The sequence below is a fragment of the Coregonus clupeaformis genome, chromosome 30 (genome assembly GCF_020615455.1).
Source record: "Coregonus clupeaformis isolate EN_2021a chromosome 30, ASM2061545v1, whole genome shotgun sequence".
NCBI lineage: Eukaryota > Metazoa > Chordata > Actinopteri > Salmoniformes > Salmonidae > Coregonus > Coregonus clupeaformis.
Genome location: NC_059221.1, coordinates 10,389,531 through 10,407,125, shown reverse-complemented (window position 1 = coordinate 10,407,125; position 17,595 = coordinate 10,389,531). Strand labels below are relative to the sequence as shown.

At 42.5% G+C, this 17,595-nt stretch overlaps 1 protein-coding gene across 1 annotated transcript; it reads right to left on the bottom strand.

Moving 5' to 3' along the window:
* Positions 1-9,762: 9,762 nt before the first annotated feature.
* Positions 9,763-16,594, bottom strand: si:ch73-70k4.1 (translation initiation factor IF-2). The gene is made up of 4 exons (XM_041856857.1): positions 16,395-16,594; positions 15,923-16,070; positions 12,829-13,610; positions 9,763-10,892 (listed from the first exon to the last, which is right to left on the bottom strand). Exons 1-4 carry the CDS (start codon positions 16,535-16,537, stop codon positions 10,820-10,822), a joined length of 1,146 nt encoding a protein of 381 aa, XP_041712791.1. The 5' UTR covers positions 16,538-16,594; the 3' UTR covers positions 9,763-10,819.
* Between the last annotated feature and the right edge of the window lie 1,001 nt (positions 16,595-17,595).

Below are 17,595 nucleotides of genomic sequence, written 5' to 3'. Positions count from 1 at the left end.
CCTGAATGATCGAATCTTTTAAGTTATTATTGTCTGCATACACTGGTGCACAATGTGACAAACCGTGTTGGATGTCAGTGACTGGCAGGCTGGTGATTTGGACTTTGCACAGCAGAAGGCTACACTGATTCTAATAGTTCAGTTCAGGACTGGCATGGTGGTGGGGGAAGACATTGTCGAAGTGTACATGCTGACCTGCACTACAACTGACCTGGGGTTAGTCAATAGGCAGAGCTCTACTGTCTCTACTGAGGGTTTTAGCACATGTGAATCATGCAACGTACTCACACACACACAGATAATGTTGTGTGCACATATGTACATTCCTAAGGGAAGAAATGTATCAGGAAAGTCTAATATCATCCATACTAGACCCTTGAAGTGCACAAAGAAAAGATAACTTACTTCCCATATCAAATAAGGAACCAGTAGTATCTTAAGTTAAGAGAGATCTAATGAAATCCACAATGCATGCATTGCCATCAATGAATAATTCAACACATTCAGTGCAACGATAAGACTCTCCCTTTTTAACCGAAATAACAATTTGCCTCTTATTAAGTCCCCAGCGAAAATTAGCTTTTAGATTAGAACGTTTGTGTTTCCTAGAGAAATGAAAAGCCCTCTTGGATGGGAATTATTTGATTAAATCTGACCCGCATTAATTTGATAACGGGGTAATAAGATGAATTAGATAATCCCAAATTAAAGGGCTTCAATTAGCTGGCAGGCCAATATGTGGGTGAAAAGAAGGATGGAGGAGGGATATAGGGAGGGAGACAGAGGGGGACGGTGACAGATAATGAAGCTGTGGCATATTCACTGATTAGTCGCAAACTCGAAAGCACACACACTTTTCAAGGACCAAGATTCTCTTCATCCACGTAAGGGGAGGTTAAACTTTTTCAAAGCCATCTCACTTTCGACAGCACATCAGTGTCACCATTTTTTGTTTTATTTATGAACTGTGTTTTATGTTGAACTCACAGGAATACATTCACTTCACATTGTCTCTTGAGGGACCAACAGATGAACTGAACCGGTAGTTCTTGAAAATGTTCGTAATGCTACAGCAACGTTACAGTAACGGCCATTAAAACCAGGAAAAGAAAGGGTTAATTTCAATTGTATTTCCTTGGTTCCTCGCGTCCTCTCTCCTCGTCTCCTTCTCAAAATGCATTGGAGCAGAAGATCGGAGGTTCCTCCCAATACAATTGAGATTCACTCAGAGTATCGGTAAAAAAAAAAAACTTAGTCCATGATTTTTTGTGTTCTAACATGTTTGCTGGTTGGATGTGCTTAATTCTGCTTTAACTCATCTCTGTAAATATCTGTAATTATTAAAAACAAAAATGGTTTTCCGTGAACTGATCCTGTTTTTTTGTTGTTTTTTTGCAGCCACATGAGGAAATCTTTCCACGCTCAATATTTGTCTCTGCAGTTTCTTTGGAAGAAACCCTGCGAAAATCGGAAAACCCTAGTCGTTAGATCTCTGGTCGCTAGTTTGAAAGAATGTCAATTTTTGAAATGCAGATTTATTATTCATTCATAATTATTGCCATGCTGTTTTCTTGTGTTAAATGTTCTATCCCGTAGAAAATGGTTAAAGCTAGAATCCTTAGTAGTTACATCAATTTTTGGACAAACATTTCTAAAAACCAGTTTTTGCTTTGTCATTATGGGGTATTGTGTGTAGATTGATTAGGGGGGGAAAAAACGATTTAATCCATTTTAGAATAAGGCTGTAATGTAACTAAATGTGGAAAAAGTCAAGGCGTCTGAATACTTTCCGAATGCACTGTATACCCATTGATTCTTAAAGAATATAACTTGTAAATGCCTCATGAGCTTAGTTCAACTGCCGTACCCCATCAGAACCCAAAATGTAAGCTTGTTTTACTCCAATGTTTGTAAACAAACACTTTATAGACTCAAATCATGGTTAAAACTATAATGTTGATATCATTAGGGCTGGCACAATTACCACATACCGTGTGTGGAACAAAGACTCAAGACAGGACAGCCGGGCATTCATGTGGTTGAGTCCGTTTCTGCGGTAACATGGACTCTTAACAACGTAATGAAACTTTGTTGCTCCTTGCTGAAACAAGCAAGGTGTTGTAGCAAACGAGTCTTCGGTTGCCTAAGCAACACCCCCCTCCTTGCAGCAGCAGCACACATAGAAATATAATGAATAGAACGGGCTTGGGAACTCTAACCCTGGCAATTTGGTATGGTAAATTCATGGGTAAACTTGCAATGACTGCCTGGTATTGTGAAGCAATTATTTCCATGGTAATGTAGACTGCTCGTTCAAATTAAGTTAACCAGAGCCATATATTTAGGGTGTGTTCGTAAATTGACTCTGGCTATCTACTACGATTTTAGAGCACTCTCGTCTGAGTGTGCCAGAGTGCACAATAACTGAAGAATTTACGAATGCGCAACACCCATTGAATATGACCGGTGTCAGTAAACGACCGGCAAAAAAAATGTAATTTAATTGTTGCCAGCAACACCGTTAGTCATTAAAGCTCTAGATAACATGAAAACAGCCTAACCAGCTCTGCTAGGGCGAGTAAAATGGTCAGAGTGAGATGTTCTCTCATTTGTGTCTGCAAGTAGCTAGCAAGCTAGCCAACTTTAGCCAGTTAGCTTGGGTGCTCGACTGCCGTTGAGGTCAGAACGCTCTGATCAACCCTACTCCTCCGCCAGTGTCCAGTGTGCGCTCTGAACGCTCCGAGAGCGAAACGGTCTGACTTTATAAACAGACAATCTGACAACACTCTGAATTTACGAACGACCCAGAGTGCACTCTGACACACTGGAGGCAATTTACAAACACAGCTTTAGAGTTAGAATATTGCATTTGGTTCTAATTCTAGACATTCAGTTACATAGCATTGTTTAAATATTACCCTTGTAATAATGTTAATGGGGAGCTAATATGGCTGCCATAGGGTGTTGTAGGGTCATGTAAAAGCATCATAATGTTAATTCTAGAGATTGTTTTAGTACATTATTTTTTATATATTCCCCATGTAATGTTAATGGGGCACTTACATGGCTGCCATAGAATGTTAAAGTGTCATGTAAATGCATCATAATGCAGAAACCGTAAACTACTCTCTAAATACATAATAACTTACACCATTTCTATAGCGCTTTCATAAGAATCTCAAAGCGCTTCAAAAGCAAAAAACAAACAAGCAACATCATGAGTAGCCTAACTATAGTTAGGTCAACCAATAGAGGCCAAGTCTTTGAGTGCAGAGGAAGGTGGTCAGGGAGATGGTTGATGAAGAGTCTAGTGACGAGGGCTACTCTGGGAACCAGTCGTGTAGCTACTAGACTTCTCCTCCTTCACAATGTGTAGCACCCACTTTGGTGATGCCTCAGCAACTCTGGGCACCGGAAAGCAACCACACACTTTGCTGCATCTACCATTCCTCTCAGGTTTCAGGTGACTCCTCAATTGATGTTTTCAAAAGACCAGGAACTAGCAGCCAGTTTAAACAAAGAAGCTGGTAAGGTGTCCAGATGCATAATTCAAACAAAAACTATTAGCTAGCAGTAATATGCAATAAAACTCAGTGTTATCAAAAACAAAACAGCTAAATAAAAACCACACAATTAAAAACACTTACAGTATGAAAAATTTATGCACTCACTAACTGTAAGTCGCTCTGGATAAGAGCGTCTGCTAAATGACAAACAAAAAAAATGAAATATGTAGTGCCTTGAGAAAGTATTCATACCCCTTGACTTAATCAACATTTTGTTGTGTTACAGCCGGAATTCAAAATGGATTAAATGAAAACAATTTCTCACCCATCTACACACAATACCCCATAATGACAAAGTGAAAACATGTTTTTAGAAATGTTTGCACATTTATTGAAAATGAAATACAGTAATATCTCATTTACATACAGTGCCGTGAATAAATATTTGCCCCCTTTGTAATTTTCTCTACTTTTGCATAATTATACTGAATGTTATCAGATCTTCAACCAAAACCTAAAGGGAACCTGAGTGAACAATTACATACTTTTTCATTTATTTCATAAACAAAGTTATGCAACACCCAATGCCCCTGGGTGAAAAAGTAATTGCCCTGATACACTCAATAACTGGTTGTGCCACCTTTAGCTGCAATGTCTCTAATCAAACACTTCCTGTAGTTGTTGATCAGTCTCATGTCGCTTTGGAGGAATTTTGGCCCACTCTTCCATGCAGAACTGCTGTAACTCAGCTACATTTGTGGGTTTCAAGCATGAACTGCTCGTTTCAAGTCCTGCCACAACATCTCAATTGGGATTAGGTCTGGACTTTGACTAAGCCATTCCAAAACTTCATATTTGTTGCTTTTTAGACATTTTCATATAGACTTGATTGTTTGTTTTGGATCATTGTCTTGCTGCATGACCCAGCTGAGCTTCAACGTCAGCTCACAGACAGATGGCCTGACATTCTCCTGTAGAATTCTCTGATACAGAGCAGAATTCATGGTTCTTTCTATTAAGGCAACTCGTCCAGGTCCTGAGGCAGCAAAGCATCCCCAAACCATCACACTACCACCACCATGCTTGACTGTTGGTATGAGGTTCTTACTGTGGAATGCAGTGTTTGGTTTTCGCCAGGCATAATGGGACCCAGGTCTTCCAAAAATGTATACTTTTGAATCATCTGTCCATAGATTCTTCCAAGGGGCTTGATGATCATCCAGGTGATTCCTGGTGCTTTTTGGCAAACTTGAGTCAACTTTTTGGACGACATGGGTCCCATTATGCCTGGCAAAAACCAAAACTGTAATTAGGCCTTCCCAGTGTCTGTTGGAAAGAAGACTGAACCAGGTTTTCCTCCAAGATTTTGCCTGTGCTTAGCTCCATTCCGTTTATTTTTTATCCTGAAAAACTCCCCAGTCCTAAACGATTACAAGCATACCCATCACATGATTCAGCCACCACTATGCTTGAAAATATGGAGAGTGGTACTCAGTAATGTGTTGTATTGGATTTGCCCCAAACATAACACTTTGTATTCAGGACAAAAAGTGAATTGCTTTGTCACATTTTTTGCAGTATTACTTTAGTGCCTTGTTGCAAACAGTTTTGGAATACTTTTATTCTGTACAGGCTTCCATCTTTTCACTCTGTCAATTAGGTTAGTATTGCGGAGTAACTACAATGTTGTTGCTCCAACCTCAGTTTTCTGCTATCACAGCTATTAAACTCTGTAACTGTTGTCAAGTCACCATTGGCCTCATGGTGAAATCCCTGAGCGGTTTCCTTCCTCTCTGGCAACCGAGATAGGAAGGACACCTGTATCTTTGTAGTGACTGGGTGTATTGATACACCATCCAAAGTGTAATTATACTGAACAAAAATATAAATGCAACATGCAAAGTGTTTGTCCCATGTTTCATGAACTGAAATAAAAGATCCCATACATTTTCCATACGCACAAAAAGCTTATGTCTCTAAAGGTTTGTGCACAAATTTCTTTACGTCCCCGTTAGTGAGCATTTCTCCTTTGCCAAGATTTTATTTTATTTTATTTATTTAACCTTTATTTAACCAGGAAGGGCTCATTGAGATTTAAAATCTCTTTTTCAAGAGCGTCCTGGCCAAGATAGGCAGCACCAAGTCATTACAAAAAAATTACAGACAGACAACATGAAAAACTACAAGTAATCTAGTAAAAACCATTCATGAATTCACAAGAGTATAACAATATCAAAAACAGCAAATTAAAAACATTGACAGGTCAGGGAATCAGCCTCAAAATCCTTCATCAGAGATTTAAAAACACCAATCGGGACAAGTTCTTCCAGTTTAAAATAATTTTGTAAGGTGTTCCAAGACGATGGCGCAGAGTACATAAAAGACCTTTTACCAAATTCAGTTCGGACATTTGGAACAGTTAGCAGGATAAAGTCCAGTGAACGAAGAGAGTACCCACCACATTTCTGAACAATAAAAATGCCCAAATAAAAAGGTAGTAAACCCAAAATGGCTTTGTAAATAAAAGTATACCAGTGACTGAGCCTACGAGTGACTAGAGAAGGCCAGCCAACCCTGGTATACAAAGTACAGTGGTGCGTAAGGGTTTTGCAGTTTAAAATAAATCTCAAAGTACCATGATAAAGAGTGTCAATTGATCTCAAACACTGAGCGGAAGCATTCATATATAAAATATCCCCATAGTCTAGTAAAGGCATAAATGTAGCTGATACTAGCCTCCTTCTGGCTTCAAAAGAAAAACAGGCCTTATTCCTAAAATAAAATCCCAATTTCAGCTTCCATCCACCTGACAGGTGTGGCATATCAAGAAGCTGATTAAACAGCATGATCATTACACAGGTGCACCTTGTGCTGGGGACAATAAAAGGCAGCTCTAAAATGTGCAGTTTTGTCACACAACACAATGCCACAGATGTCTCAAGTTTTGAGTGAACGTGCAATTGGCATGCTGACTGCAGGAATGTCCTCCAGAGCTGTTGCCAGAGAATTGAATGTTAATTTCTCTACCATAAGCCGCCTCCAACATCGTTTTGGAGAATTTGGCAGTACGTCCAATCGCCCTGACAACCGCAGACCACGTGTAACCACGCCAGCCTAGGACCTCCACATCCGGCTTATTTATCTGCGGGATCGTCTGAGACCAGCCACCAGGACAGTTGATGAAACTGTGGGTTTGCACAACCAAATAATTTCTGCACAAACTGTCAGAAACCGTCTCAGGGAAACTCATCTTCGTGCTCATCATCCTCACCAGGGTCTTGACCTGACTACATTTTGGCGTCGTAACCGACTTCAGTGGGCAAATGCTCACCTTCGATGGCCACTGGCACGCTGGAGCAGTGTGCTCTTCACGGATGAATGCCGGTTTTAAGTGTACCGGGCAGATGGCAGACAGTGCGTATGGCGTCGTGTGGGTGAGCGGTTTGCTGATGTCAATGTTGTGAACAGAGTGCCCCATGGTGGCGGTGGGGTTATGGTATGGGCAGGCATAAGCTATGGACAACGAACACAATTGCATTTTATCGATGGCAATTTGAATGCACAGAGATACCGTGACAAGATCCTGAGGCCCATTGTCATGCCATTCATCCGCCGCCATCACCTCATGTTTCAGCATAATGTTGCAAGGATCTGTACAGAATTCCTGGAAGCTAAAAATGGCCCAGTTCTTCCATTGCCTGCATACTCACCAGACATATCACCCATTGAGCATGTTTGGGATGCTCTGGCTTGACATGTACGACAGCGAGTTCTAGTTCCCGACAATATCCAGCAACTTCACACAGCCATTGAAGAGGAGTGGGACAACATTCCACAGGCCACAATCAACAGCCTGATCAACTCTATGTGAAGGAGATGTCGCGCTGCATGAAGCAAATTATGGTCACACCAGATACTGACTGGTTTTCTGATCCACGCCCCTGCCTTTTTTTTAAGGTATTCGGAAATTATCAGACCCCTTCACTTTTTCCACATTTCGTTACGCTACAGCCTTATTCTAAAATTGATTAAATAAAACAGTTATCAATCTACACACAATACCCCATAGTGACAAAACAAAAACAGGTTTTTAGAAATGTTTGCAAATTTATAAAATAAAAAAAAAGATACCTTATTTACATAAATATTCAGACCCTTTGCCATGAGACTCGAAATTGAGCTCAGGTGCATCCTGTTTACATTGATCATCCTTTAGATGTTTCTACAACTTGATTGGAGTCCACCTGTGGTAAATTCAATTGATTGATTGGACATGATTTGGAAAGGCACACACCTGTCTATATAAGTGGTCCTCTGTAGCTCAGCTGGTGGAAAAATATACCTTATTTACAGAAGTATTGAGACCCTTTGCTATGAGATTTGAAATTGAGCTCAGGTGCATCCTGCTTCCATTGATCGTCCTTGAGATGTTTGATTTGGAAAGGCATACACCTGTTTATATAAGGTCCCACAGTTGACAGTGCATGTCAGAGCAAAAACCAGGTCATGAGGCTGAAGGAATTGTCCGTAGAGCGCTGAGACAGGATTGTGTCGAGGCACAGATCTGGGGAAGGGTACCAAAAAATGTCTGAAGCATTGAAGGTCTCCAAGAACACAGTAGCCTCCATCATTCTTAAATGGATGAAGTTTGGAACCACCAAGACTCTTCCTAGAGCTGGCCGCCCGGCCAAACTGAGCAATCGGGGGAGAAGGGCCTTGGTCAGGGAGGTGACCAAGAACCCGATGGTCACTCTGACAGAGCTCCAGAGTTCCTCTGTGGAGATGGGAGAACCTTCCAGAAGGACAACCATCTCTGCAGCACTCCACCAATGAGGCCTTTATGGTAGAGTGGCTAGACGGAAGCCACTCCTCAGTAAAAGGCACATGACAGCCCGATTGGAGTTTGCCAACAGGCACCTAAAGGTCTCTCAGACCATGAGAAACAAGATTCTCTGGTCTGATGAAACGAAGACTGAACTCTTTGGCCTGAATGCCAAGCGTCATGTCTGGAGGAAACCTGGCACCATCCCTACGGTGAAGTATGGTGGTGGCAACATCATGTTGTTTTTCAGCGGCATGGACTGAGATACTAGTCAGGATCGAGGGAAAGATGAACGGAGAAAAGTACAGAGAAATCCTTGATGAAAAGCGCTCAGGACCTCAGGTTCACCTTCCAACAGGACAACGACCCTAAGCACACAGCCAAGACAATGCAGGAGTGGCTTCGGCACAAGTCTCTGAATGTCCTTGAGTGGCCCAGCCAGAGCCCGTTCTTGAACCCAATCGAACATCTCTGGAGAGACCTGGAAATAGCTGTGCAGCGACACTTCCCATCCAACTTGACAGTGCTTGAGAGGATCTGCAGAGAAGAATGGGAGAAACTCCCCAAATACAGGTGTGCCAAGCTTGTAGCGTCATACCTAAGAAGACTCGAGGCTGTAATCGCTGCCAAAGGTGCTTCAACAAAGTACTGAGGAAAGGGTCTGAATACTTATGTAAATGTGATATACGTTTTTTATTTCTAATACATTTGCAAACATTTCTAAAAACCTGTTTTTGCTTTGTCATTATGGGGTATTGTGTGTAGATTGATGATGGAGAAAAAAAACAATTTAAACAATTTTAGAATAAGGCTGTAACTTAACAAAATGTGGAAAAAGGTCAAGGGGTCTGAATACTTTCCAAATGCATATCTATATTCCCAGTCATGTGAAATCCATAGCTTATGGCCTAATTTATTTATTTCAATTGATTGATTTCCTTATATGAACTGCAACTCAGTAAAACGTTTGAAAATCTTGCATGTTGCCTTTATATTTTTGTTCAGTGTAATAACTTCACCATGCTGAAAGGGATATTCAATGTCTGCTTTTACCCATCTATCAATAGGTGCCCTTGTAAATCCTCCCTGGTCATTGTGGTTGAATCTGTGATTGAAAGTCACTGCTCGACTGAGGGACCTTACAGATAATTGTATGTGTGGGGTACAGAGATGAGGTAGTCATTAAAAAATCTAATTAAACACGTATTGCATACAAAGTGAGTCCATGCAACTTATTAAGTGACTTGTTAAGCACATTTTTACTCTTTCACTTATTTAGGTTTGCCATAACAAAGGGGTGACTAAAGACATTTCAGCTTTTCATTAATTTATAAAAGAAAAACCATAATTCCACTTATGGGGTATTGTGACATTCTGGCGTATTGTGTGTAGTTCAGTGACGAAAAATCTCAGTTTAATCCATTTTAAATTCAGGCTGTAACACAACAAAATGTGGATAAAGTAAAGGGGTGTGAAGACTTTCTGAAGGCACTGTACATACAGTATTTACAGGAGCTCTTTGCTTAGGCTACTAGGGCGCCATGGCAACTACTTCTACCAACTACTACATGGCTCTGATGTTAACTGATGTGGCTCATTGAATCAACAAATCACAGCACATATTGATGGGTAGGGTACACCTCCTGCTTTGCTCCTCGCGTTGGCCGCCAGTCCACACATTATGCCATTGTTGACTTGAATGGGGACTCCCGTTCTATTCATTCTATTTCTATGGCAGCATATGCAGTCAGGAGCGGAGGAGAGGATCAAATGTGTGTTTGAATGAAGCGATATGTTACATACAATTTATTATAACATGTATACAAAGCTTTATATGGATGCTTGGCTACTACTTACATCAATAGTAGTAGTAGTAGTATGTCACATGAATATGAGACGCATCAGCGACTGTTTCCAACCATAGCGATGGGAAGTGGCACGCCTCCTAAATGCTTTGTGGCAGGTGTGCCCTCTATCCAGCTCTATGATTCCAACCTTGTAGTGCATGATGATAGGTTGGTGGGAAGGGGCAGAGGTGGGACAATAAGAGGCCCTAACAAGGGTTGGAAATCTTACAAAGGGTAAAGGCGGGTTTTTGCTCCAGCCAACAGTAACACAAGATTCTACAAATTAAACCCATGACTGAAGACTAGATGATCAGTAGAATCAGATACTGTATTTTACCGTTGTCTGCACCCACCGTCCATCACAGGGAGATAGATACCACTGGAGTTTGAATCAAGGCGACCAACTAGCCAAACAACAGGGTGGAGTGAAACTAATTCCTCATTAGAGCACACCGTAGCAAAACTATTTGCGACGGATGGCAAAAACTAGCGTTTTTAATTGGACAAGTTCCGATAACACAATTCGGTCCATTTTCTTCCGGTTTGTGCCTAGTGAACACGACCCAGACGTGGTGCTGCAGCTAGCTGGCTGTCCTTCCAGACCTCCATCCATCATTGGTGTCAGAAGAAGACTCTGTGGACCATCACCAGGTCATGTCGACGGTCATCTCCGACAGGCACTTGGCCAGGTGGCTGTCACAGTCCATCTGAGTGAACCTGGAGATATGGATGGACAGCGTTTCAGTCATTTGTCAATACAGGTGGTTCAAATCTCTTTCTACAGGAGAAATCCTTCACAAGAAGGAAGCAATCAAATATTTCTTACAAAAAAAAAAGAGTAACAATTCGAGGCCTACTTTAAAATGGCAGTCTATAATCACAGGAATCTGTTTAGTTTGGGAAATGCCTTCCCTAACCGCCATGTATTACCTTCAGTGATCACAACTTTCATCGCACGTATTGTATCGAAATGATGCTCAAGCTCAACGCAACTGCCGACTGCACTGAAACTGAATGGAGCTTCAGTGGTTTCAGCAGTAGCCTTGGATAGCAGCTTATTAACTTCAGACTGCTACTGCTCTCCTGCTGGGCTCCTCGCACAGTTTTGGTCTCATGTACTTTTTACTCGTTACTGTTTTAAAGGCCTGCTGAGATTTACGCTCTCTCGCTCCCTCTCTCTCGCTCATTCTCCCTCTCGATCACTCTTTCTGTATCTCTCTCTGCATCTCTCTCTCTACGTCATTCTGCTGGAGGGTAATGCGCGATCAGAGGGTCCTCTTCAGGAGAGAGAGAGAGAGACTGAGAAAGAGAAGAAACTAGAGCAGAGTAATTTTGCTCCAAATAATGTACTTTCTAAGAACCCTGCCACCCGTATCCTCCTGCATCCATGCACACTAAACACGCACACGATGGATGTATGCCGCTCCCTCTCTCTTCCCCCTTCTAGGTCACTCTCCTCTGCCTTCTTCCTTTTATCTCTCCAGACAGAGGAAGCCATTGTTCCTGCTAGTCCAGCCAAGAGAGAGAGAGAGAGATAGTTGGGAGGGAGTACAGCGGGGTTGTGTGGCCGGGCCAAGGTACACAGAGCTGGCTAGGGGAGCAGACCACGATGCGGGGCCAGACCCAGGCCAACACAAAGGCCGGCCTGTTCAGAAAGAGAGTAAAACGAGCCGAGAGAGAGAGACCGAAAGAAAGTACAACGAGAGGGGAGAGAGCGAGAGAGGGATCAAGCTCTCGCACCACTGGCCCTGAGCCCTGCTTTTTAGCCCTGTCATTCACTCCTCCTCTACCTCACTTAAAACGGCCTTCGTTTTTACCCATTTCAATGAATGATTTACTGTGTACTTTTTTTTTTTTTCAACCTACGTCCCTTCCACTGTTTACATGCAAACCCAGCATGGTCCGCTATGCAATCTACGATGTAAAGAGCTACATTTTTAAATGCAGTCTAGGATGTATATCCTAGATCTACACTACCGGTCAAAAGTTTTAGAACACCTACTCATTCAAGGGTTTTTCTTTATTTATTTTTATTTTCTACATTGTAGAATAATAGTGAAGACATCAACACTATTAAATAACACATATGGAATCATATAGTAACCAAAAAAGTGTTAAACAAATCATAATATATTTTACATTTGAAATTCTTCAAATATATCACTTTTTTGGTTACTACATGATTCCATATGTGTTATTTCATAGTCTTCACTATTATTGTACAATGTAGAAAATAGTAACAAATAAAGAAAAACCCTTGAATGAGTAGGTGTTCTAAAACGTTTGACCGGTAGTGTACATTTTGAAATGCCCTGCATATGTGAAAGTATTGAATCCATACAGTCAATGGTTCTCCCTTGGATTTTTAGAGCGACTTACAGTTAGTGAGTGCATACATTTTCATACTGGCCCCCCGTGGGAAACGAACCCACAACCCTGGCGTTGCAAGCGCCATGCTCTACCAACTGAGCTACAGGGGGATTTGTCAGACACCAATGTTTTACCTCTGCAGAAGAGCAGCCACCTACCATTCAATTTGAGTACGTAGGAAGGAAAGTAGTATAAGGCAGCAGACATATGGGAGAGAGAAAGAGAGAGAGCAGATGAGTGTGCTGAATACAGAGAGGTGAAGAGGCAGGCAGCCCTAACTTACCCAGCTGGAAACGGCACCAGGCACATGGGGCAGCTCTGCATTGCCCATCCTCCTCCTCCTTTGCCAGCATCCCCATCAGCTCTGCCCTTCCTAGACACCCCCTCCTCCCTTTTCTCCCCCTCCTCCTCCTCCTCCATGGGAGCAGCAGTGCAGCTGTCAGAGGTAGAGGAAGAGGCTTCCCCCCGGTTTGCAGGTAGCTGCAGCCTCTTCATCCCCCTCTTCTCTCCCTCCTCTCCTACTCCTCCTCCACCCTTTCTGGCTTCTGGTGGTAATGATGATCCTCCGTTCCCTGCTCTGATGATGGAGGGCTGAGGAATAGAGGGGTGACTCTCCTTCTCTCCTCCTGGTCGCCTGGCTGTAGGGTGGGGTCTGGCCGCTCCCGTGTTTTGCCCTCCTTCCCCTCGTTTTGTGTCCTTTCTGGATGACACCATGCTATGCCCCCCTCCACTCCATGGGCTTTCCCTTCCGTAGCTAGCAGGCACTCTGGCTCCCAGACTTGGTGGTCTGGGGTGGCCAGCACCACTACTACTAGTCCCCTCTCCGGGCCCCTCTTGACAGGGAGCAGACTTCAAAGGAGGGCCACTGATGGTGGATGTTGTCTGCCTAGTCTGTACTGGGACCGGGAGGAGAGTATTTTCCAGACCAGGAGAAGGATTGAGAGGAGAGTCTGTGGTGGAACAGTGTGGGGCCATGGGAGGAGGAGAGGGAGAGGAGGGAAAGGGAGTCATGTCCTCACTGAGGCTACACCATCTCCATTCACTCTGCTGGTCTACAGTAGAGCTCTGAAACACACACACACAGAGACAGAGACAGAGACAGAGACAGAGACAGAGAGAGAGAGAGAGAGAGAGAGAGAGAGAGAGAGAGAGAGAGAGAGAGAGAGAGAGAGAGAGAGAGAGAGAGAGAGAGAGAGAGAGAGAGAGAGAGAGAGAGAGAGAGAGAGAGAGAGAGAGAGAGAGAGAGAGAGAGAGAGAGAGAAGGGGGAGTGTGTTTGACAGAAAGAAAGGAGAGAGAGGCAGAAAGAGAGGTTGAGCGAAATGATAGGGATTTAAGAGAGAACAATAGAAAAGGAGAGAGAATGGGAAGGAGAGAGCCAGAGAGCGAGGGGCATGCTTAGAGTAACTTTGTCCCCATCAAGCAGGGCCCTTGAGATCCTCTCAAATGTGACTAAGTCTAATGTGTCCAAATACGTAATAAGGAGGGACTGGGACTGTTAAAAGAAAAAGAGACGCTAGCATTGGAGTTGCTGTCCCGGCGGCACCTCACACATCATTTCATCCAGTCTCTCGTCTGGGCCATATGTCTGTCACATAGCGGCTTAACTTACTCCTTTAGCTGGTAGCTAGCAGTGCTTTTCTAAGAGAAGCCCACTGGAGTCAATTATTCAGCGAATGCGAGATTGCATCAGCTACCTGTCAAAGTGATTGGTTCATGTGGAGTGCGTGGCCCAGAACTGCCACTGTCTGACCGGAGCTTTGAGACCCAGCGCCAGCCAGCCGGCAGGCTATACCCGTCTGGGAGGTCAACAGTGGCCGCCATTTTAGTCAGCTCAGCAGTACTCAACGACACATTGGTTTCTTCCTCCACTAGTTGAGTGCTGAGTCTGTTCAAAAACAGCTATTGTATGTGAGAGAAATTTCAATTTTCTGAGACATTGTCTGTTTAGTCCTGCATGGTACAAGGTGGAATTGACACAAAGGTGGTGGCTGAGGTGTGAGAAATCATCACTAACCAGGTTTTCATCCAACCTTTTTATTTGAGTAAAGTATATGTTACGACAGGCCTGATAGAAACCTGTCGGTTAACTTCCCAAATGTCGACAAAACAAGGTGGGATATTTTTGTGTCTAAAATGTATTATGCGAGAAATGGCGGTGAAAATGCATTTATGCACAAATATTGATAGAATAACAATCATATCGATGTAGCCTAAACTTGGAGTCACAATGATATGATGCGTGGTCCTCCCACTATGACTCGGGAAAGCATGCAGTTTTGCCTCGTTCACGTGCTATCTGAGTTATCGGAAGCTCCTAGTTCCCAGTGGGAAATTTCACTTGAATGCCCCCCCAAGTTGAAAATACACGTGGTAAACTCTGAGAAAATGTTGTTACTTGATTTGCCGAGTTGTGACGTTTCACCGCTGAAGTTTTACCTTCACAACCAAGAGATGACAACAAGTCTGTTTTTGACAATTACAACCATCAATATGGATAATGTAGCTAGTCTGACCATATTGTCAATGTTAAGCAAGCTGATAACTTTATTATTAGCAATGTTAGCAAGCTTATCAGGCTAGCTAAAATCTTATCGGTTGAAGAATTGTTCCGACTTCAAAAGCACTTGAACACAATCATGGTCGGATTTACGACTTCCCACTTCCCATGAGCACATGAAGCCAGCATAAATTAGGCTACATATGATATAAGTTATGATGAACTTCACAGGGTGGTGAAACTGCACAGTGATGAGCTTGATGCTCTTTTCCAATAAATATTGAGTGTGGCTTATTCTGGTGACATGAAGATGATGCTTGGCTGCCGTTTGACAAATAAAAATAGTCTCGCTCTTATCCATAATCATCTCATAATGTAGACTAGACAACCCGCACTGTATCTGCGAGCTGTTAGCTGGAGCGCAGGTGCCAAGACCAGAGTAGGCACATAAGCTATTTAACTCAACCGTTTTTGTGACAGAACTATCGGCACATTTGAAAATGAAATGGAAACACATTTTTATTCTAAGCTAAAAAGTAAATTTGATGTGCACTACATCGTCAAGCACTGCTTTTTATCCACAACAAGTCAGTTTGGTGGAAACACAACTGGTGGGAAAATGCACCATTTCTTTATGCAGATTTTTTTATATTTTTGCATGAAAATCTGTAGCCAATTGGATGTAAACTTAGCTACTTATAGTGGGATTGCTAACTTTGTAAATAAAAGCTTTTGTTCAAGCCATACAACAACGTGCCACATTCAATTAATAAAGGTCTCGATTTAAGGCGATGACCAGTTGATTAGTACAATCTGAACAAAGTCTTGCACCTACACAGCTATTGAGATGCATCCACACTCCTGAGCTGGCTAACTCACCAGTGTGGAGGCTGTTGGAAGGTCAGGGACTGGGTCCCAGGGGTGAGCTTCCAGACAGGGAAGAGCAGAACTCAGAGTCAGGGCCCAGAGGCTCTCAATTGCAGCCAGGTCACCTCTGGACCACCACGCCTCTGTAGGGACCACAGGTCTACAGAACACAGCAAAATAATAGAGCACATAAGTATGATTAGTAAAGAGAACATGAGCAATTATGTTTCTTAATTTAATATGTACTTGTCTATGAGAACCAACCACTATCTATTTGAAATGAAGACAATGCATTGCAATCAAGGAAGACAGAGATGCATTATCTCCTTGTCACCGCAGCACAGAGTAATTCTAGATGCTAATGTTCAATCTGGGTATCAGTTATACATATCCTGTATTGCAATCAAAACAAAAAAGAGTAAGTAATGTGATGGGGGGAGCTAGATAGATGGCTAACGTTACTGCACTTCGACTGCTTGCTTACCTCGTTGAACTCAAGCTTTCAATCGAAGCATTGGAACTTTCGTTGTTCTTTATCAGCGTGTTCCTGAAAAATATATCAGTTCGGGGCTCCTCGATAGACAATTTCTTTCTTTTTAGTTTTGACTTGGGGCATTTCTCAGCCATAGCAATGATCTATCTCTCTAGTCTGCCCCAGTTCGATTTTTCGCGGCATGGACAGAACAGCACAGACTTCCGTGTTTGTGTGATGACGTCAGTGCGCAGGCACACACGTCAACTGAATAACGCAAGTAGGTTTAGGACACTAGATAAAAAGTTGCAGATTCAAAGTTACTTGAAACATTGTATCCATCCAGTGAACTCGATTGTTCAAATGTTAATTTATTGAGAAATTGCACTACGCTATTTCCCAGCAAAGCTTGTTCCTCAACACAAATAAAGTGAGCCAATTTGCTTTCTAGAATACTGACCAACATATTGCATTCACAATATCTGCCACTGGGAAATGTACATATATAATATTTATATCAGCTCCAATTAGTTACAGTTTATTAACTTTCTGCAATTGTATAGTTCATATACTTATCTCGATGTCATTCCTAGGTTTATAAAAGAGGGTGCTGTCATTCTCATTTATAGTTATTTGTACAATAACAGTAAGTAAGTACGAGAAAGGATCATTTTTACTTTACAATGATATACAGGAAAAAGCAATATGATTTTTATTCCTCCAGACTGTAGTCAGCAGTATAGGTCAGTGAGGGTCAGTGCAAGGGTTGTGTTATGCAATGGCCACTGTAGCCTGTTATCATACTGTCATCCTAGAACACAGAACTAGGTGGTGGAAATTTGAAGTAATATAATGGTGGGGCTTTCTCAGCTAAGCTTTCGGAAAAAAGCGAGGACCAACAGAAAGAACGGCTATGGGGGTTATATAATGGAAAAGACAAGGAGAAGAGCTTAAAGGACAGAAGAAAAAGAAAAGAGAGAGGAGGGCAATAGGGAAAAATAACACTATGGGAAAACCTGCCACTTTGAAAATAGGTGAGGCCAATTTTGAAACAGTGCCCCAGAAGATGAGAATTCCAGAGGGCTAGATTGCTGACATGGGTAGTCCTTTACCGCAGAGGGAAAAGCACAAAAGCAGACCCAGTGTGGATGCCTGCCTGGTGTTACACTGGGAAAAGCGACCAGGCGCCTGGAAAGAAAGGTTATGTCATTTA

Bases quoted from the DNA above. Each gene is read 5' to 3' on its own strand.
- si:ch73-70k4.1 (XM_041856857.1), bottom strand. From the start codon at position 16,537: ATGGCTGAGAAATGCCCCAAGTCAAAACTAAAAAGAAAGAAATTGTCT. The intron at 16,071-16,394 runs GTAAGCAAGCAG...TGTGTTCTGTAG, and splicing joins GAAAGCTTGAGTTCAACGAG to ACCTGTGGTCCCTACAGAGG. The intron at 13,611-15,922 runs GTGAGTTAGCCA...TGTGTGTTTCAG, and splicing joins TTCCAACAGCCTCCACACTG to AGCTCTACTGTAGACCAGCA.